Here is a 22,500-nt window from a genome sequence, read left to right on the forward strand (position 1 = left end):
ATCTATTAGTACTGCCTTATTCATTATTGGCTATTGGTTTCCATTGTACATCACCAGTTCAGATCAAGTCAGTTCAATTCAATTATTACTTTCTATGCCTTCACCACAATTTCCTATTGCATAAGGTCAGGGTTATCACTTGCAATCCTATTGCTTGCATGGAGTTATTGGCTACATTAGCATTCATTGCCGCAGTATGATCATAATACACTCTCTTGTCCTATATTAAGATTGTCCTATATGTCTAAGCATAGCCCTATTTGTCAGGAGTAAATGACCATCTAGTGACTTTCACATTTCACTGACAAATTCAATTTGCTGGCAAATTCTCATCTCGCTGTTTGGAAAACTCATTAGCGGCAACACAAAGAGCAGGGGCCGGTGCGATCGATCCCAAAACAAACATGTGATTTTTTTCACCATTATAGTGACATAAATGTCTCTGGCCCTCACTTTTACAGCCTTCCGTCCGGCTGGGTGTTCTGTACACGCCGCGCTGTGCCGGCGGTCCTGACGTCAGTCTCTTATTACTCTCCTGATGCTTAACAAGTGGAGCGCTAGGAGCTCATGATGCTGTTTGCACCTTCACATCAAGTCTATTTTTAACCCAGTGTTTCATTAGCATGCCAGGCGTACCTAAGAGAGATTTAGTGTTGGAGCACACTGCACTTGCCTCATTCTCTGCAGATGCATAAATGCTGCTGGGATACAGAATGCATGTAGCAAATAGTATGACCATCGGGGACCATCAAGGTATAAGTATATGAAAGGTCTCTAAATTTGGTCCCAGTGTTCATGCTTTCCTAACTGCCTATTCAACCTGGACAGCTAGATTTCCATGACTGTGTGTATAGGTGTGTGTGCCTACATTTGTGTGTATGTGCGTGTGTGTGTGTGTGTGTGTGTGTGTGTGTGTGTGTTGGGCCCTCAGACCTACAAAAATCCTCCTCTCATCGGTTTACTGCCCCCTGGTGGTGTGGAGTACTCACCCGGATGTCTTTCTCCGGCCAGCTTTGCAGCAGGGTAGAGATGTGGGTGCGGTCGTGGATGGTGATGAACAGCCCCCTAATAGTGACAGGAAGAAACAATGTGTCAGAGAGAGCCAGGAGATCCCCACTTACAGCAAACACACTAAACACACCCACACCCACACACACAGACAGACAGAGAGACAGACAAAGGAGATAGATAAGATAAAGGCACACACTCACAGACACACAGACATACACACATACACACAGACAGACACACACATACACACACACACACACACACACACATCCATCATATGTCACACCATCCCTGTGGGCAAATCACATGAAACGCTTCTCAAATCACCTCCATATCAACATTTCATTAATGTCTGAAGAACTTCAATGAGCTCAGTGTCAAGTACGCGGGTCAGGGACACAGCCCCTCATCTGTCCACTTGTTTGCACTCTCTAAGGATGACGTCTGGGCTTGCATCAATGCCTCCTGACACATGCTTAAAGCTCATGCCCCGGGAACGAAGGAATGAAAACAAATAGCTGCCTACGGGGGCCCTGGGGACCGGGCCACATGTCCGGTGCAGATGTGCGAGTGGCTCCCCTGAGAAGACTGGGTTCACATGGTACGGCATGTATGGGCAACGTCAACGGCGACGCCAGAGGAGAGACAGTGGGAGCGTGGGGGGTCCGGTGAGGATGCGATGGATGGGCCGCTATGAGACGCTATCGTTTCCATGTGTGCAAGCAACAGTAAAAGGACCTCCGTTTTAACAAGCCGCCCCGTAAAAACCAAAGGTCGCCTGGTAGAATACCCGGAGCAGGTTGACTGTGCTTTACAGCACACACACACACACACACACACACACACACACACACACACACACACACACACACACAAGCAAACACACACACAGGAAACCAAGCCACGAGTCAAACTGTCCCGAACGCTGGTAACATCAGACAGGAATGAGAGGGAAAATGTGAAGGATGGAGAAAAACACGTCTCATAAAAGAAAAAAAAAAAAAAAGAAAGAACAGCAGAAAAGAGAAGTCCTGTAAGCTGCAGCTGGGCCTATGCTCTAGTTTACCAGCCTAAGGCTCTTACAAATGGCCTGATTCACATAATATCTGAGACTCTAGCCTCACAGAGCAGTAATGTGCTGTGTCATGCTTGATGGTCTGGAAAACAGTGGAAAATTCCCCGGGGTTATTTTTATATATACTCCATTAATATATATATTTATATAAAAAATCAATACAAACACTCCGGGACTGTGAAAAGGTGTGCTGAGACCCCCCCGGACCAGAATGAGGTCCATCCAGAAGGAATCTGGTGTCACGTTTCTGTTAACGGAGATTGGGAAAAGCTTTTCCGTGAGACATCCTGTAGTATTACGGAGTTAAGAGGGGTCAGGCCGGGGTCAGGCCCGGGGTTTTGGGGTGAAGGCGATCCGATTAAGGCCCTGGGGCCTGTACACAGCAGACTAAAGGAGTACACAGCACAGCACAGCACTGAGGCCTACATCCATTGCCTAGGAAACAGGGCTGAGCAATTAACCGGAAATGTATCAAAATAGCAAAGTCCAAAAGAGTGTAAATATGTGTAAGAAAAAGTAAAAAATAAAATTATAAATAAATAAATAAAAACATGCAATGTGAATAATTGTACATTAGTTATTATGTATGTGGATGTGAATCATCAATTCTGTATGGAGTGCCAGAAGTGTCCCCATTTGGCCTTTTCATGTGTTACTGTATGTTACTGTATGTTAAATAACGTCTTCTCCTGTGTGTTCAGTTGAGACCCTTGTGCTACTGGGGGCTATGCTATGGCAACACAACTATGCCTGTAGTTACCGTGGAGATGTAGCCTCTTTGAGCTGAACTGAAAGAGAGGAAGGAGAGTGAGAGAGAGAACAGAACAGTGAGAGAGAGAGAGAGAGAGAGAGAGAGAGAGAGAGAGAGAGAGATATCAGAACAGTAGAGAGAGGGAGTTTAAGAGAATCAGGATTTAAGAGACTGAGCAGAAGGTGTTAAAGACAGACACAGACAGACACACAGACAAACTGACTGACTGACTGACTGACTGAAAGTATACATTGTGAGAATGAGTGTGGGTGGAACTGGGGGGAAAGAGGATGGTGGTCAGCCACGGTGATCCATGGCCACTTAGACAGTGGACCATCAGAGACACACAGCAAAGGCCACTTTACACACAGCGGAGAAGAGCAGACTGCATATTGGCGCCGACAAGATACAGTCTGCTTTCAACGTTTGATTACTTCCAGTAGATTTCATTGTTTTCTATTTGACCCCGCACACCACAGCCAAAACCTTTCCACAGAAAGTGTCGATGCACTCATGTCGGCAACTATATGTGGTGTCCTAAAGAGAGAGAGGAAGAACACACACTTGCACACACGCATATTCACATTCTCTTTTTTCCCTCCCTCTTTTCTACAAACACACACTCACACACCCTTAACCCTGTTTGGAAGTGCGCCGCTGGTAGAAGGTTTGCCCAGAGTCCCTTTGGCATTTGCACAGCTGTGGGCAAAGTGAAGGATTAATGTAAGGTCAGCGTGCGGCATGTGGAACGCTCGCTGTGAGTGTTTGCTGCCAGTGACCAGGGGGATTATGGGGCCATCCAGCACCTGTCAATCGCTCTGGCAAAGCATCATGGGAAGGGAGGGAAACTGGGACGTGATTCGGGGGAAGAGAGCGGGGTCAAGCTTTGGAAGGGTCAGTCCATGGAAGGATAAATGGACTCACTCGTTGGAAGGCCTGAGCGTCTATAGGAAGAGATTTAGAAGACTGTGGTCACTTCACAACGGAACAGCTCTGGCACACACACCTCCTCACTAATACAGCTCACTGTGTCTTTGACATACCGTATAGGATTAGGAATGTGCCTTTATTTATGGAAAGCATGGGATGAAATGACAGGTCTGCACAATACCCTGAAGGTTTGCGGTCTGAAAGCAAAGCCATTCCAACTATTCTCCTGTCAGCAAAACAAATTAAATCAGCATCATGAATCAATCAGAGCATTACATCAGGAGAATATCAATTAGATGTACCGCATAGCGGTACAAAATATGACCGCCGCTCAGTCCTGTACATCCGTTCCGCGAAAATAAATCACACTTCAATTTGTCTCCATATTTTACTCCATCCCCACTCTTGAAACTTTTTGTGTATGCTTGTTTGGCATGCCTGAGTGTGTGTGCGGCTGCACAGAAAGTACCCCACTGGTGCTGAAAAGGTGAATAGATTGTAGAATAGCCAAAGAAGATGTAGAATTGTTATAAAACCTTTAAAATCTCTAAACAATCACAAGTAGGGCAGTTCATCACAGTTCATCCATTGCAACTGGATTGATGAAAGGTCACTTACACCTGTAGGCTACATTGTATTTGGGAAAAGCAAAAGGTATCAACATAATGTTATTTATTTATTTATTTTTTATGTATTTATAAACACAAAACATCTCTGTCAGTTCCATGCCGTTTTCAACAGCTATCAAAAACAAGGTCATTTTGGATGGATGGATTTTTATGAATGTTTCTTCTTCTACATAAGATTTTAGTCATCTTTAGTTCATGTAATACTTTATTGTCAATGCACAAATTAAGTAACAGTAGTCTGGAAACGTTATTGTTAATGCACAAATTAAGTAACAGTAGCCTAGTCTGAAACGAAATGCTGTTTTACATCTAACCAGTGGTGCAAATAACTGACATGTCCAAATGGGCCTTGATGAAATGCATTAAGCTAGACTGTTCATACATTTTAACGACCCAAAGTTGAAAAGCTTTGTCCGTTATTGTTAGTGCAAATATAGGCTGATTCATGTTCCCTTGCATTGTTTAACTGAGGGTCCATGGCTAGTCTGGCTTTCATCAGACCAAGCTCAATCTTTTAAGAAATCAAAAATAAATAGCGGGCAGATCAGGCTGGGTTCACCCAGCCTAGTCCATAGGCACCCGATATTGTTTAATTTTCGATTGAGATATACACGCTCTGGCTATTCTAAATGCAAAAATGCATCAGGGAGTTATGGCAAAACGGTAACTAACAAACTAGATCCTAATAGAAAGTTGTTAGCTTCCCTAAGCTACAGGTAGGATTATAAGGTAGCCAATTGACAACATAAATTGTCAATAGGCTATGCTAGCGACACAAAATAAAATCTCCTTTGGAAACCAATGGCTTACGCCTTTACAGTATCAAGCGGACTTAAACTGTCATATCGCGATGAAAGTTGTAATAACATTCACGCAGCTCCATGAGTCAAGGAAAGCCGAATGAAGTAGCCACTTCTAAATGGGACCCACTACACAGTAGCTTAAGGTGTTTTTGCTAAAGCAGCCATAATGAAATGAAGGTGTCATTGTTTGGATACTTCACACACGCGTGCTTTTTAATTTCACAGACTACAACTACCAAGCTGTAATCAAAGCACATCGATTCCCCTCTCACACCCTGCAGCACTTAAAACAAAATAAACAGGCGTCTCAGTCTCACGCATGTATAGGCAAAACTGTATCAGACCTGTGTAACGTTGGTAAATCTTCCATTGCACAGAATGATTTTTGTATACGATGCAATAAATGACAGTCGAAGATACAAACAGTGCTGCTATCAATTTGCTTTTTGGTATAACCGCATTTATAGTTTTCTACAAATGCAATCAATCAAATGCCTCCATCACTCAACCAACGCTAACGGTAACATTACCTAGGTCCTTATTGATATTACAAGATTAGCGTTACCTGCAGTAAAACCAAGCATGTCCGGTGAAACATCCTTAGATTTATTTTCCGGCTTCAAGAAGAAATGGGAATTACACTTCATGTGAACATCATCCTATCCTTATTAGATGTTAAGCTCTATGGTAAATTACAGTCCTTGTATGAAGCGTCCATTGTTTTTTCAACCCACTTTTAACTTCCAACAAAATTACGTCTCACTGCAACGATGCGCCATCTAGTGGACAAACGACTACTTCCCAATACTGAAAATGCAGCCATGATGATGATGATGAGTATTTATTTTGGCTTTCTTTTTAATCCTACTGATTTTAATTTTTTACGGGGGCAAATCACAAATGAGTGATTATGAGCCAGGTTGATGTGGGCCCTTGAGACCAACATACCATAAAAGATTCACAGAGAACTGTGTCTGCCCTACCCTCCTTTGGGGGTCCAGTCCAGCTGGGGCTGCAGATGAAAACGAAAATAATGACGGTTCCATGCTATCCATGTGGGGGGTACATGCTCACCAAGTTTTGTCTTTCAGTGTCCCCAGGAATCCTTGTTGGTGTACGTCACTAAATGTACACATAAATTATTTTATTGTAAGGCCCCCATGAACGAAAGTACACAAAACTTGGCATGCATTCAGAGGGTGTCATAATGATCCTACTCTTTTAATTTCGTGCAGTTTTGACCTTGTCAGCCAGAGATATTGAGATGAAAACACCTCATTTTTTGCTTTTAATTTTTAACTAGGTGGCGCTATACATGAAATAAGTGGTAATGGGATGGGTTGACATGCCCCCTTAAGACCAACATACAAAAAAGGTGGACCTCCTAGGCCCTACGGTTCTCGAGATATTCACAGAAAACTGTCTCCGCCACCTACAGGCCAGTTGGTGTATAGTAACATAAATTAATTTATTGTGTGGCCCCCCATGAACGGAATTCCACAAAACTTGGCGTGCATACATAGGGTGTCATAATGATCCTACACTTCCAATTTTGTGCAGTTTTGACTATGTTAGGTCACAGATACCTTCAATTACACCACCTCATTTTTACTTTTTGTGTTTAACTAGGTGGCGCTATACATGAAATGAGTGGTTATGGAATGGGTTGACATGGCCCCTTGAGATCAACATACAAAAAAATGGTCCTCCTAAACCCTACGGTTTTCGAGATATTCACAGAAAACTGTGTCTGCCCTACCCTCCTTTCGGGGTCCAATTCAACAGAGGGGCTACAGATCAAAACGAAAACGATGGTTCCATGCTATCCATGTGGGGTTACATGTCCACCAAGTTTTCGTGTACCCGGTCTTTCAGTGTCCCGGGAATCATTGGAGGAAATTTGGGCATGCTAAAAAGAAAAAGAAAAAAAAAAAAAATCTGACTAAACCTATATGACCGCCCGGCTGTTAGCGGCGGTCATAATAATGATCAGTGTGAAGCAGTGACTTTGATTTTTTTTTTAACAATTTCCTAGAAATTCATTTTATGATGTAATGTTTTAAACTGCTGTTGAATGTCTGATAAACTGTAGTTCCTCCAGTCACTTTCTCACTCATTCTCATCTTTCCCTCGCACTCTCTTTTTCTCTCTCTCTCTCTTCCCCTCCCTCCCTCTCTCTATCACTCACTCACACACACACACACACACTCTTGAAAGAGTGAGCGAGAAGGTTAACTGACAGCTCACGGCAAGTATCCAATCCCAGCCTGAGCTTCAACCACCGACACCACCGACACCTCACTTGTCTCCTCTCTGAAAACCTGCTGGAATATTCCACGGCCACATCCAGAGCAGAACCAGAACCCGGGTCACACATCTGGGTCAGAGGGAGTGGGTGGGCCCACCTGGCAGAACCTTAGTCTTGGACCTAAGGCCAGATGAAAGTTATCTAACAGCACATAAACACCAACAGCACATCAAGCACATGAACTTCCTGTCAACCTAGCAACCAAGGCTGTGTAGGAGGCTGAGTAAGTGCTGACCGCCAGCGCGGAAGTGTGTTTGGAAAATATGGAGGCAGGCAGCAGTACACAGGACCGCAAAGGATCTAGGTCTGGATCCTATAACGCTAACAGCCGTGAGAGAGGAGGAGGGGGGGGGGTTGGGGAGGGTCTGGCCAAGCGCTTGACCCACACCTGATCCTGTAGAAAAAAGTCCCTGAGAGGGAGAGTCAGGGTTAGCGTTTAGCGTGACGCATAGACAAACAGCACCCCAGCAGCACTGACCCACAGCAACAGCATGGGGTTCCAGAGAGCAGTGGCTACTGACTGACAAACAATCCTGCACAAACAACCCTGGAGAGAGGTAGTGTGTGTGTGTGTGTGTGTGTGTGTGTGTGTGTATGTTTCTGTGTGTGTGTGTGTGTGTGTGTGTGTGTGTGTGAGAAACTGTGTGTGTGCGTGTGAAAGTGTTTCTTAATACAGGCACATTGATGGATGTGGGGTTTGACAAACATCTGCACTGTTTGCTTGTGGTTTAAACCCAGGTCTACATCCTTCAGTCTAATCCCCGCAAGAATGACATAATTCTGAACTAGACAAATTAACCAGGTAGCAGAATATCATTAAAATGATTAGAGCTGAGTTTTGACCAAGACATGTCATAAACTTGGACCTATTGGCTTTATGGATCATTAGGATAGCATTAAATCTAAAACAAAAGGCTGACAATAGCTTGTAGGGTTTTTTGATGGTAAAAAATCTAAATTAGTGACTACATGTAGCAAAAAAAGACAAAATGTACAATTCCTCTTGCTAAGATAATCACAAAGCTGTTGCTGTCAAAGAATTTAGATACTTATTCTGGTGAGCATAATTGCTGGTTAAAGCAACATTATGGTCATTTGCTTAGCAAACACCGCCACGTATTATGCAACCGTTAGCCTAGCATTGCGTAACACCCGCCGGTCTGGTTGAGTCAGGCTCCTTGCTGCTTGCCATGTGTCCAGAAGGATGGCTAGGACAGTAACTCGACGCGGGTGTCCGTCTGTCTATAGATAGCAGACCAAGACATGGACACGTCCCAAAGAAAGTGTAACCCCACACTGGGCTAACGGCACTGAGGGGGCCCCCTCTCCTCCTTAAGAGGAGGATCCCAGGATCGAGATTCCCAGATAATTTCCATTTGGATGCAGATTAAAACGTCTCTCCTCCTCACAGGCCCTACCCCCTCTCTCCCCCCAGTCTTGTTTAGCTATCTGTCTAGATCACAATTTAGCTCTCTCTCTCTCTCTCTCTCTCTCTCTCTCTCTCTCTCTCTGTCTCTCTCTCTCTCTCTCTCTCTTCTCTCTCTCTCTCTCTCTCTCTCTCTCTCTCTCTCTCTCTCTCTCTCTCTCTCTCTCTCTCTCTCTCTCTCTCTCTCAGTCTCTCTTTCTTTCTCCATCTTTGCTTCTCTCAGTCTAAACATTTGCCATTTGCTCTGTGTTCACGCTGGGCATATGTCTGAGTGTGTGTGTGTGTGTGTGTGTGTAGACAGACAGACAGAGAGAGAGAGAGAGAGAGAAAGAAAGAGAGAGAGAGAGAGAGAGAGAGAGAGAGAGAGAGAGAGAGAGAGGAGGAGAGTGTGTGTGTGTGTGTGTGTGTGTGTGTGTGTGTGTGTGTGTGTGTGTGTGTGTGTGTGTGTGTGTGACAGAGAAATAGAGTGGATGAGAGAGAGGGACAAAGTGTTTATGTGTGTTTCCCTGACAAGCATGTGGAAGCATGTGTGACATGACTCAGTGTTTATGCTCGTCACGTCCCTGCACCCCCAACACACACACACACACACACACACTCCCACCCCAACACTCTTCTCTCCCCTCCACTCTACCCTGCCCTGCAGAGTTGCCATCCCCAGCTGGTGTTCTCACAGGGCTCCAGGGGAATACCACAATGGCCTCGTTTATTCAGGACATCACCACAAGTGGCCATTAACAACCAAACCAGCAGAGCTGGACGCCATTGTGCCCTCCAAGGAGAAAAAGCACGAGATCGGAGAGAAAATCTCCTGAAAGCAGTGCTTTCACGGCGCTCTTTTTACACCTGACCTATTCAGCATGGAGGAGTCGGGGCCGGGAGGAGAGGAGAAGAGAAGAGAGGAGGTTGAAGGACTGGCTGTTAGCAGATGTACTTCACAAGTCCTTGAATGTTATCGCACTCATTCCCCTCTTTTCAGCTGGAGCGGAGCTGGCTCCATAAAAATTGCCCAAAGTGCACGGCCAACCTTTTAAAAGCCTTTAACACGAGCTCCAGAGCTCTCGCAACACGAGAACAAGAAATAACAAAGGACGTTGCCCTCCACGTACACACAAGCACACACAAGCACACACAAACACACACTCACATTCAGTCTGGTGTTGAGCAATCCAAGACAGGCCCCTCTCAATCCCTCTTCCTGGCCCACAGTGAAACTAAATTAAGTGATGCATTACACACAGTCCTGAAACGTGGACAACAAAAACAAAAGTGGACGTGCTCTAGTAGTCTACCCTCCTCTAGACTGACCATTTAAAAAGGACGACAAACGACAAAAGCATTCCATCGCAGCCAGGTCTTGGTAGTCCGAAGTCGCCCGCTCCTCTCTAAGGCTGGCACAGCGAAGCACGCTGGTCTGGCACGTCGCGAGTCTCTGCCACACGGACACGGTGGTGGTCGTTTGGGTTAGTGACAGGGCAAATACTTCTGCCCATCTCCCCTTCCAAGCCCAACACTCTGTGTCACAAGGCCATCCACGTGTGTCCTTTGTGACGTTAACCGGCCTCTTGGCCTCTGCTCCTGGCCCTCTTAAGGGAGCCTACGTACTCACTTCCATGACACACAGAGCACAGGTCAAACACCAGTTCCTTCCAGGGTGGATGTAGTTTTTGGATTGGACTGACCAGGACTATGGAATAACATATCCATATTTCCATTAGTCTAGTTTGTGTGAGAGTGAACAGAGAAATTACCAAGGACAAGCATGAGCAAAGAAAAATAAGCGCAGACAAGAGGAAAATGTCAAATGATTCCCAGCATGCACTGCTCCCCCAAGCACCTGCACATGAGAGTATTTACACTGAAGGAGCTTGTTTAAAGAGAGCTGCTGAGGTCGATTTGATCATTGAAGTCATGATTGAAGTCAAAGTCAAAGTTAACATCATTGTCAATTCAGCTGTACAGCTGTATGTACAAGACAGAGGACTGAAACGGCATTTCTCTCAGGCCCACAGTAGGGTACAACACAATAGTACAGCGACAATGTAAGAGATAAAAATTACAGCATATAAAAAGTACAAAAAAACTACAAGTGTTTACAAAAAAGCAGCAGGGAACATGATAGGTTTAATCAAGCAGTGTCAAGCAGTAGCAGTCAGCTGCCTGTGCTGCTGCTTGGAGCATTTGGCCTCCATCTTTAATTGATTTGCCCAGGGCCACTGCGATGCATCTGAGCTTCACCCCCTCAGTTCATCAGGCACATCTCAGCCTCCAGCACACACATGAGAAAACCATCGAAAAACACTCGCCAAGGAGAGACGAATAAAACTTTTACAGCCTCTGCTACAGTCGTTTTGAAGTAAAACAACATAACACTAAATGGAGGATGGGAATGGCAAGCTCTGAAATGAACTCTGGAGACATTTTGACACTGAGAGACCCACAGAGAGAACACAAGACAGATGGAGAGACAGGCAGTGTGAGAAAAGGGAGAGACAGGGTGAAGTGAGGGAGAGACAGGCAGTGAGAGAAAAGGAGAAAGTTAGACAGAAGGAGTGCTGGCATGAGAGAAAGAACATTAGATGGAAAGGGGAGAGACAGGGTGGAAAGAGAAGAGGGGGAATAAAAGAGAAGAAGGGGAAGAGAAGGGAAGAGAAGAGAAGAGGGGGAATAAAATAAAGAACATTATAAAAAAAGAGAAGAAGGAAAGAGAAGGGAAGAGAAGAGAAGAGGGGGAATAAAATAAAAGAGGGGAATAAAAGAGAAGAAGGGGAAGAGAAGGGAAGAGAAGAGAAGAGGGGGAATAAAATAAAAGAGGGGGAATAAAAGAGAAGAAGGGGAAGAGAAGGGAAGAGAAGAGAAGAGGGGGAATAAAAGAGAAGAGAAGGGAACTATACATGGGGGGAGGTGGTGGACACATTAAATGGATGGAGAGCTGGATAGGTGAAATGGAAAGGACAGGCGCCTGCCCTTTTCCATAAACCTGGCCAGCCGAGATGAACACCGCCACTGACCTCGAAAACCCAGAACACCTATCCACCACCCTCATCTACCATTACCCCGCCCCTAGTCTGCTTGACTCAAATGAGACTATTATCGCAAATTAGACTATCCCCATCTTAGAAAACACACACATACACACACACACACACTCACACATACACATGTGCATACACACACACACACACACACACACACACACACACACACACACAATCTCTCATATCAACCCACACACACACACTCACACATACACATGTGCATACATACACACATACATACTTTGTCTGCCTCTCTTCTCTTTACCCCATCATCCAAGGCAGAGTACAGACACAGCCCCCCCCTCCTCCCCCTCCTGTACGGAGGGCCACCCTCAGTGGTCACTCCGAGCGCCAGCGACCAGTTGAGTCGCCCGCGCTGCAAAGGATCACGTTTCTACTCCTGCTGAACCGCCTGCCCTTTTCCATAAAACCTGGCCAGCCGAGATGAACACCGCCACTGACCTCGGAAAAACCCAGAACACCTATCCACCACCCTCATCTACCATTACCCCCGCCCCCTAGTCTGCTTGACTCAAATGAGACTATTATCGCAAATTAGACTATCCCCATCTTAGAAAACACACACATACACACACACACATACACGTATTGCCCATACACACATACATACTTTGTCTGCCTCTCTTCTCTTTACCCCATCATCCAGGGCCAAGGTACAGACGCAACCCCCCTCCTCCCCCTCATAATGCAGGGCCACCCTCAGTCGGGTCCTCCACTGTGCCAGCGACCAGTTGAGTCGCCAGGCTGCGGGATCGCGTTCTACTCCTGCTGGACAGCCTGCCCTTTTCCATAAAACCTGGCCAGCCCGAGGATGAACACCGCCACTGACCTCGGAAAGCCAGAACACCTATCCACCACCCTCATCTACCATTACCCCCGCCCCCTAGTCTGCTTGACTCAAATGAGACTATTATCGCAAATTAGACTATCCCCATCTTAGAAAACACACACATACACACACACACATACACACACACACACAGAAGCACAGCAAGGAATGTTATGTGTGCTGTGTGTCTGTCTGAAGAACAAATATGCTCTCTGAAGTGTCTAAAAATGGCACAAAGAGGAAGTCGTTTTGAAAACCGGGTGTGTATGGTGTACGCATGGGCGCATATCTTTTCCTTAAAAGGGTAACCACCCAAATGACCAGCCTTTATAGCCTTTCAACTACTTTGAAGTATTTTCCCCCAGAAAAGCACATCAACCCATGGGATGGTCAGCCACTGCATCTACAGTGCAGAGCATGCCAAACTGAACAACTGGAGTCAGGGAATTCAGATTCCTGCTGATTATGGAAAGGATAAGACAAAAGATTAATTCCGAAATTCACTACTTTTTTCTACTATTTTTTTTTTTTTTGTTATAATTCAGCCTTCTTTTACAATTTCTCATTTTCTATGCTCTTTTTCTAAAACCATTGGGAACTAGCTTGCATGACAATCCGATATTAATAAACTAGCCCTCCCTTGCATTCCCTTGCACTGCATGTCAGATCTGGAACCAGGATTCCAGTGCGGTGACAGGAATTGAGGATTGTATTCATGCCGAATGAGTGTCATTCCCATCACCATAAATGCAGTAACAGGAAGGAGTTCGTCAGCAACAAAGGATTCCGAGCTTGTGAAGAGAAGAGCAGCCTTGAGTGAGTCCGCAGGCATGATGGTGTGAGCGAGCCAGCCAGACAGGGATGGAGCAAGCTAGAGCAGGGAGAGAGACAGAGAGAGACAGAGAGAGAGAGAGAGAGAGAGAGAGAGAGAGAGAGAGTGATAGACAGACAAAGAGACAGACAGAGAAAGACAGACAGACAGAGAGACAGAGAAAGAAAACAGAGACAGACAGAGAGGGAAAAAGAGAGAGACAGAGAGAGAGAAAGAGAGAGAAAGATAGAGAGAGAGTCCTTAGGCCCGCCTGTGAGAGATCCTGCCAGCAATCCAGCAATCTAGCAGAACGCGAGAAAGAGTCTAGACGGGGAGGGGAGTCGGGTTACAGCAGCTTACATAAGTATGGAGGCCTGCAGCCCAGTGTTACTGTAGCAGCAGCAGCAGCAGCTTACATAAGTATGGAGGCCTGCAGCCCAGTGTTACTGTAGCAGCAGCAGCAGCAGCCTACATAAGTATGGAGGCCTGCAGCCCAGTCATTACTGTGGCAGCCCAGCAGCGGCAGAAACATAAGTATGGAGGCCTGCAGCCCAGTGTTACTGTAGCAGCAGCAGCGGCAGCCTACATAAGTATGGAGGCCTGCAGCCCAGTGTTACTGTAGCGGCAGCAGCCTACATAAGTATGGAGGGCCTGCAGCCCAGTGTTACTGGCAGCAGCCAGCCTACATAAATTATGGAATGCAGCCCAGTGTTACTGTAGCAGCAGCAGCAGCAGCCTACATAAGTATGGAGGCCTGCAGCCCAGTGTTACTGTAGCAGCAGCAGCAGCAGCTTACATAAGTATGGAGGCCTGCAGCCCAGTGTTACTGTAGCAGCAGCAGCAGCCTCAGCCTCTCTGCTAAAGGCATCAGCCAGCCAGGCTCCTCACAGTGACCGCAGTGACGGCGGCGGCTGTAGCATCCGCCCCGAAGCAGCGCAGGAGCGCAGGACGAGTCTCCGTTCCAGTGGACCACCTCCATCCACCATTCTTTCCATCAATTAGAGAGGAACTCAAGAGGAGAGGAAACACATCTAGCCAATGCACTGGCCTCCTCTCTCCTCTCCCACTGCCGTCTCCAGCCTTGGCATTGATTTACACATAAGTGTATTAGTGTAAACACCATGCTGGGCGTGTGCTGGGTTATTAAGGAGACAGAGCTCACATAGCATAGCATGTCTGCTCTTTTTTGCTAGCATCAGAGCACCGGGCTGGACCAATGTGCACCACTGGAAAAAAATGCACGAGCCCAATAGCAGCCGGCTGGGATGGACATGGCCAGTATCGCCAGAGTCGAATCTGGACAAAAGAGGTTCATTCCTCAGCTGCTATCTCTCTGTTCCCAGTGGGCCGATCTCTTTCTCTGAGGACAATAAACTGAGAGCACCATGAAAATGGGAGACAAGTCGAGAAATATGACCACGTCATTAAACACAGCATGCGCATGACTGATTTGTGAGGAAACACTCTCCCGAAAAGGTCTGACCATTATACAATGCCCCCAACAATCCATGATTCATAGCTATTGGGTAGTTTTAGTCATGGTTGCTTCAGCTTCAGTTTGCTTTTTCAATAGTGGGATTGCATCGGATCAGAGTTCACCAAACAATCCACAAATTGCCTGCTAAATTAATTAATGTAAATGTACCGGTAACCTTTACAACTCATTTGTAAATGCGTTGAGAGGCACAGAAAGTCTTCACTTTAGATGAGCTCACAAGATGAACAAACCATTTACTAATTGTTCACAAATTGCTGGGGCAGCCGTGGCCTACTGGTTAGCGCTTCGGACTTGTTACCGGAGGGTTGCTGGTTCGAACCCCGAACAGTAGGCACGGCTGAAGTGCCCTTGAGCAAGGCACCTAACCCCTCACTGCTCCCCGAGCGCCGCTGTTGTTGTACTTCACCTCACTGTGTGCTGAGTGTGTTTCACTAATTCACGGATTGGGATAAATGCAGAGACCAAATTTCCCTCACGGGATCAAAAGAGTATATATACAAATGCTTTATAAATTATGAATTGTGTGTAGTTATTATGAAGTGTTACCTAATGTGAATATGTCTCATGTCGCATGCCTCATGCTTTGTCTTAATTAAATGTTTTAAGTCAGTCTTGATAGGATCTAACTCGAATACAAAAAAGATAACAAGTCTGAGTGTGTCTTTCATATATAAAGCAGTCGGGGGTAAAGGACAAAGTCGTCTATCATCTGGATGGCCTTTGACCTCTGTGTTGGACTTCCTGTCTCCGCATTCCACACTAGCATGAGCCTGACACTGCGAGACTAAATCAGAGCCCTCTCTCCCGGGGCTGTGCGATAGATATGAGGTCTCAATACAACACAAACACGGTACGGGGTTTTTCACAGATACGGCGCTTCCCACTGAGCATGCCCGCTGAGCAAGCCCACTGAGCCCTGTACTACAGATAGGTGACGATGGACAGAGCCAGGGTCGTGTAGGATCTCATCAGATCGGATCAGCTCCATCAAAGGAGGGGGGTCCAAAGATTCCAAGTCTCTGACTGTGTGTTGCACAGTGGTGGTCGGAGGCGGCTATTAACTGGTGCAGACTCTGTCACAGCCAATCAGATCAGATCAATGGAAATGGGTCAGTTCAATGTGGTTTTATGTCAGGTAAACAGGACCATTAACGGTACACGTTGTCTCAGCAACTGGGCCAGAGCCAGAGCAAGCACATATATGATGGCAAGAGTGGGACGGTCAAAACAAGAAGAGGAAAAAAGGAAGAAACCTGATCAGAACCCAGTTCAGAAGGGGTGGTGTGTGTCTGTGTGTATGCATGCGTGTGTGTGTGTGTGTGTGTTTGTGTGTGTGTGTGTGTCAGTGCGTATGTCTACAGTGGTGGCCATCAGACCAGTAACAGGCTGAACAAGGTGGCTTTTACTCCACAAGGGTTAGAAACATTTCACTCCATGGTATCCACCTCGTAAAACTCAAAGCCTTTTCATGCATTTCCAGCAAACAGGCTCCATGGTGTCCACTCTGACTCTCCCTTAAAAATAGGCGGGTGCATCAAGACCTGCTGGTGGAATCCTCAGGTCAGATAGGTTACGGGGACGCTGGCGAGACACGCCGACATTTTCAGCCGGTTGGAAATTGGACTAATTTTATTTTTAATTTTTATTTATTTTATTTATTAATTTGTTTGTTGTATGTCTTGTATGTCTTGGTGTCATGGAGTGCGCTGGCGACTACGCCGCTCCGTCCGGCATCTATTGTCTTTGTTAGTCTGTGTCAATGACAATGTCTTATATGTGGAGCGCTTTGGGTTGCACTCTGTGCATGTTAAATGCGCTATACAAATAAATCTGACTTGACTTGACTTGACTAGATAAAATGCACCATGACACTGTCGCCATGGACACCAACAAAACTGATAAACACATGCATGCTTAACCTCCAGTAGCCTAATTAGACAGTGTTTGCCTATGATTTCAGCAAAGTTTTCTGCGAAGGAGGGGAGGCAACATTTTCAAGTCTTAAAAACAACCAAAAAACAGCCTCCTCTCTCCTCCCTGCCTCTCTCTCTCCATCTTTCTCTCCCACACTCTGCCTCTATTACCCTTCAGAAGTAATGGCAGCTCAGTAGGCCGTGTCTGCTCTCACTAGACTTCAATAGATGACGAACAATAGCCAAACCAGAGCCTACAAGCAACAGCCATCCATCCTCTGGCTCTGAGCATTCCTCGATTGAAGTAACGAGGCCAAAGAGCATTGCGGTGGAAAGCGGTGTGGTCTCGCTGGGCCTCCTCAAGCTTGTGGACCACCGTCTGTGATGACCCCAGCTACTTTTCTTTGGTGAGCCTGTCAAAAGGCTGCGATCATGGAAGCATGTTCCCACAGATGAACAGTGAAATGAATCATGTTTGTCCGTGATTCATGTCGAGGACTTCCCACCAGGGACTGTGTAATAGTTTGAGGAGATTCATCAGCTTTTTTTTCTCTCACCCATAAAGACGTTATGAAACACCCCCTCGATCTCAAACAAGGGGGTTTTCCCACACACACACACAGAGAGAGAGAGAGAAAGAGAGAGAGAGAGAGAGAGAGAGAGAGAGAGAGAGATAGAGAGAGAGAGAGAGAGAAAGAGAGAAAGAGAGAGAGAGAGAGAGAGAGAGATAGAGAGAGAGAGATGGTGGGAAAGAAGGATCAAATTGCCCGCAGATTTTGGTTATTGACATGAAGGCTTTTAAGAGGCCTCTTGGCTCGAAAGCTTTTTCCACAAGGAGGAGAATCAGCAAGCCTCTGACACTGATAGTGCAACCACAGCACAGAGGGTCCACAGAGAGCAGGGAGGATGCACCTCGTGGCCAAGAACTGGTGACAAAGTCCCACAGTGCCATGCAGACAGGTGCATGCCGTAGGTACTAAACCTGACAGAAGGAATCGAAACCAGGGAAGAGTTAAAAAAATAACAATAAATGACGAGGAAAAAGGGAGGGTATTTCATTGGTGAGTATTAAGCAGGGCTTGGCATCGTAAATCCATTCCCAAAACTATTAAAAAGTCACTCTTTTAAAGCAAGTCTAAAACTTGCCAAACGCGGATCGTTCGATTCCGACTGAGTTTCAGAGACTCATCAGGGACTACCTGCAGTGACCATTAGTGGTCTGAAGGTACAGGAGGAGATGAAGTGCTGACCTGGAGCAGAATTATGTCTCATTTTCTCCTTGTTTCCCCAGTATTAATCCAACACAAGTATGAGCCATTGTTTCCTAACACGCAACTATGGAAAGTTCTTAAAATAGTATTAGAACAGGATTGATTCCATTTGGAAAGGAATACATTTCCACATGTGATAAATATTGCGCTCAGCCTATTTTAACTATCCCCCTCTTTCTTTCTCTTTCCTTCATCCCCCCCTCTCTTTCTCTCTCTCTGTGTGTGTGTGTGTGTAAATTCATATGTGTGTGTGGGTGTCTGTGCATGGGAAAGGGTGTGTGTGTGTGTGTGTGTGTGTGTGTGTGTGTGTGTGTGTGTGTGTGTGTGTGTTTGAAAAAATATATAGAAAGAGTGATGGAAAGTGGGTGGGAAGGGAGGGTGTGTGTGTGTGTGTGTGTGTGTGTGTGTGTGTGTGTGTGTGTGCATCGTGAATAATCCTTGCAGACTACACTATCTCTGGTTTTATGGCTTGAGTACCAGACACCATCTCTCTCCCACGCTGACAGCATGAATGCTGAAGTCCAAGGGTCCTTTTTGCCCAGTGGTCCTCAGACAGCAAATCACTGCTCACTGTATCATCACACAGACAGAACTTATAAACACACGCAACAGCATAAAGGTCATCATCAGATCGCCCCTCAACTCAAAAAGCTTTAGAAACGATCACAGACTTTTATGTGAGACCGTAAACGCCATTACGAAAGCTTGCTGGGCTGAGACCAGTATTCATAGTTCCAACTGTCACCCAGGCATCTCCTGAAGTAGCCAACGTTCCTGACTTCAATCATTTTAAGTGTGCAGCTTATGCATAAAGTGGGCTGCGGTGTTTGTAGGCTACATCCAATCTGATATTAGCCGCTTTGGTTCCCTGCCTCGCAATAAGTCCAGGAACATTGTAACTCTCGCTGATACTGAAAAGATGACTTGGCCGGTTCTTTGCCTGGCTACACTCTCAGGGAAAGCACAGAGGCAGTAGGGGAGAGAAGAAATCCTCCTCAAAGTCAAATATAAGTCAAAACTTTTACAAACTAAATCTGCTATTAAAACAACACATAGGGAGAGGTTGAACGCAGCTGTTGGTGTCTGAGCGCAAAGACCAGGTGAAGAGTGCGTTTATGCGCGGCCATGCTTTTCATAGTTCCCTCTGATGGCTTGGCTTTATCTCCAGCCGCACTAACACAGGTGCAGCTTTGCTTCATGTCACTGGTGCCATCTGCTCTGGAATCTGAGGTGCACTGTCTGCTGTCGCTAGCTACAAAGCATAGTCTCCAATTAGGCTAATCACCGCTAATGGTGTACTTGGCCTCTATAAATCCCTTATATGGAGAAAAATGGAGGATGACGACAGGGCAATTTTGCTGGTATGTGGCAGCGGTCATTCCGTTCCTCTCCAAGTGAAAGTTATAAAAGGAAATGGAAAAAATGCAAGCTATGGTCTTTTGTGGTTATCTTTCCGTTCAAAGAGCTGGAGTTTAACCTTACACCATAAAAGCTGACAGTAACTATGTCAGAAAAGATTTGTCAGTTACCGGGGCTTGCCATGACATAACTGTGACAGATTTCAAAATGCCTAATGCTATATGGTTAGGGCTTATAGCATAATTCTAACCCAGTCATGTCATTGAACATTTACTGACATGATAAGTAATAGCAGTTTAGTTATTATACGGCTCTTAAGGGAGCTGCTGGAAGTTCCATTGAATTGAATGCTGTTCTCTGTCAGAATGTAATTTCCTTAACTGCAGGTTACAGTACATTATCCCCTACATAATATCCGCTGACAAGTTTATGTGACTGCAGTGATGGAGGGAGCAAGTATGGTGTTCCCAAAACGCCCTGGTGCTTTAGTGATACATCCCCATGGACTAACTGTTCTAAGCTACGTTTTGCTCTCATTTATAAATCACTATCATACGTTACCACCATCTGTAAGGGTAAATACAATATTTTACAAACTACTATCTTTAGTAAACCCTTAAGGAGAACACCTTAATAGAGGATATAGCAACCATCCGAATCATCAAATCTGCAACATTCAGATCAATGGTCAATTCCTACATGTTAGGAGAAGCTGCAGTTTCATCTCAGACTTTATGTGTAAAGCCGCCCAAATATCAAATCGCTTTAAACAATGAGGCGTGCAAAATCAGATATTGATCAGGCTAAAAAACAGACCAATCCTGGCTACTATTAAAAAGGTGTAATTCGCAAACACTGGCATGTCCTTCAATGACCCAGCTCTCAATGAATCCGAACCTCCACTGCTTATATCTAGATGCTTCCGCACCATAAACAACAGCCTTGTTCATTCTGATGTGAAAACCAAGGGGGTAAGCGAACGTTCGGAAAGCGTACCACCTATAGGAGGCTCTGACTGTACGTATACACACCGCCGCCAATTTGAGCTTCCAAAGAAGCTCGGGTCGCCCTGTCAAGGACTCTTCAAAAAAGTTCTGTACAGGGAAGCTTTGGACACATTGGCCGCTCTGACGTGGCAGCATTCTACGTTCAATCATGTTCTATCTTACTACTTTATTTAAAGGCGGTCCGATTGGTTGCTGATCTGCATCATAGCTCATTACCATAAAGTTGACCAACTTTCTACCAAGTCGCTCAAGACGCCCAAAACGCAACCCCGACGGATTTGCTGCTTCTTGCAGCTGAGAGAAGCCGGCTTCCATTGAAAATGAATGACTTCCTGAATCTTTGGAAGCTCAAGTCGGCAGCAGTGTGTACGCACAGTGAGGCTAATAAGGCTTTACCTGGAGTTAGCATTCCCGTTCATTTCTTTTCATCACTTTAACAGCAAATAACTTTACATCTGAAGCGTTTTAAGCCTTCATATGAACCATTTCTATTTCCAGAGAATTACAACATTGTGTGACTGGCATAAATGCCTTGTAGCTCACTTTACGGCTCTTTGCTATGCAAATCAATGCTAAAATGATGTCATGAACATGCGACTGAAAGCACATGAGAGAAGTAACCATATTCTCTGGATAAGAAACTCGAAGGCAGTCTAAGGAAAAGTCCACGGGTAAGCTATTTAGGAAACCATTGAGGGGAAAAAAAAAACAATTAAGTGATGTTTTGTTGGGTTGGCACTACAGTATATCGGAACAAATCACCTACCAAAAGCTGCTCTCGAACTCGTATCATTCTGCACGTTATCAATTTTCCTAGTGCGGCTACCAGACTACTTACTGTGTTTCAGTCCATTGCTTAACATCACAGGTTATTACTCAACTGACACTGAGAATGTGCAGTACAATAAGGCTTCACCTGGAAAAGGGGTTCAAATTGACTTCACTTGTCTCTGTTGAAGTCATATGAGGTGGCTGTGTCCAGTTCTTTAACTCTCTATGGTGAAAACCCTTTCCCCTACTTCCTGGCTTCCCAACCCATCACAAGGCTTCTACAAATATGGACATTGTTGACAGTTTTCTTATTCCACCAACACCAGACATCCCTACTGTATGGATAACGGCAAGAATTCAAGTAGGCCTACGTGAATGGAAGACATGGGCTAATTAAAGATATTAGATAAAGATAAAGATAAATTCATCAGAACATTAGTCATTCCTTGCGCCTTTTTTTAAATAAACCAACCAAATCAAACACTGCTACTACAGTAAGTTCCCAATAAGCCCGCCAGAACTTCTCCCAGCTTCTGCCATGCACAATGTAGACCACAGATGCAAGAGAGGAGCAGTCTTAAATTTAACGGAAACAAGGCGTGGCTGCCTGTTATGTTTCTGTTTCTGAGTGATTCTGCACCAGTCATTCTTAACTCTTAACCAGCCTCAGCCTCTTTGCATTACTACTCATTCACTGGTGTGTTTATATGGACTTCATTTAATGTATGTAATTAATCTGTGTAATATCAGAGTGTGCCACAGTTCCATTTCATGAAGAATGAAGTCTACGCAGCACCTACACAGAGTTCTCACTGTTTCCACTCCATCTAATAAAGCTAGCAGGGCTATGATGCTAGCCGTGCCCAAAATCATGCACCAGTAATCAGTTAGGGTGGAGCACAGGTGGCGATGTCCCAGGGCACCACCATCAACCCCAATGACCTAGAACAATTCATTACCATCTACACGCATGCACAAACTGAGATCACAGCCACGGAAACTTCAGTGCACTTCATTTATGAAAAAAGAAAGGGAGAATTTTTTTTTTT

At 45.3% G+C, this 22,500-nt stretch overlaps 1 protein-coding gene across 1 annotated transcript in view; it reads right to left on the minus strand.

The window, feature by feature from the left end:
- Positions 1–22,500, minus strand: part of me1 (malic enzyme 1, NADP(+)-dependent, cytosolic) — a 114,886-nt gene that overhangs the window by 40,128 nt on the left and 52,258 nt on the right. The window contains exon 4 of the mRNA XM_048261812.1: positions 990–1,065. Within this exon, the coding sequence (XP_048117769.1) occupies positions 990–1,065 (76 nt within the window). The remainder of the gene's footprint in view (positions 1–989; positions 1,066–22,500) is intronic.

This window comes from Alosa alosa, chromosome 13 (genome assembly GCF_017589495.1).
Source record: "Alosa alosa isolate M-15738 ecotype Scorff River chromosome 13, AALO_Geno_1.1, whole genome shotgun sequence".
NCBI lineage: Eukaryota > Metazoa > Chordata > Actinopteri > Clupeiformes > Clupeidae > Alosa > Alosa alosa.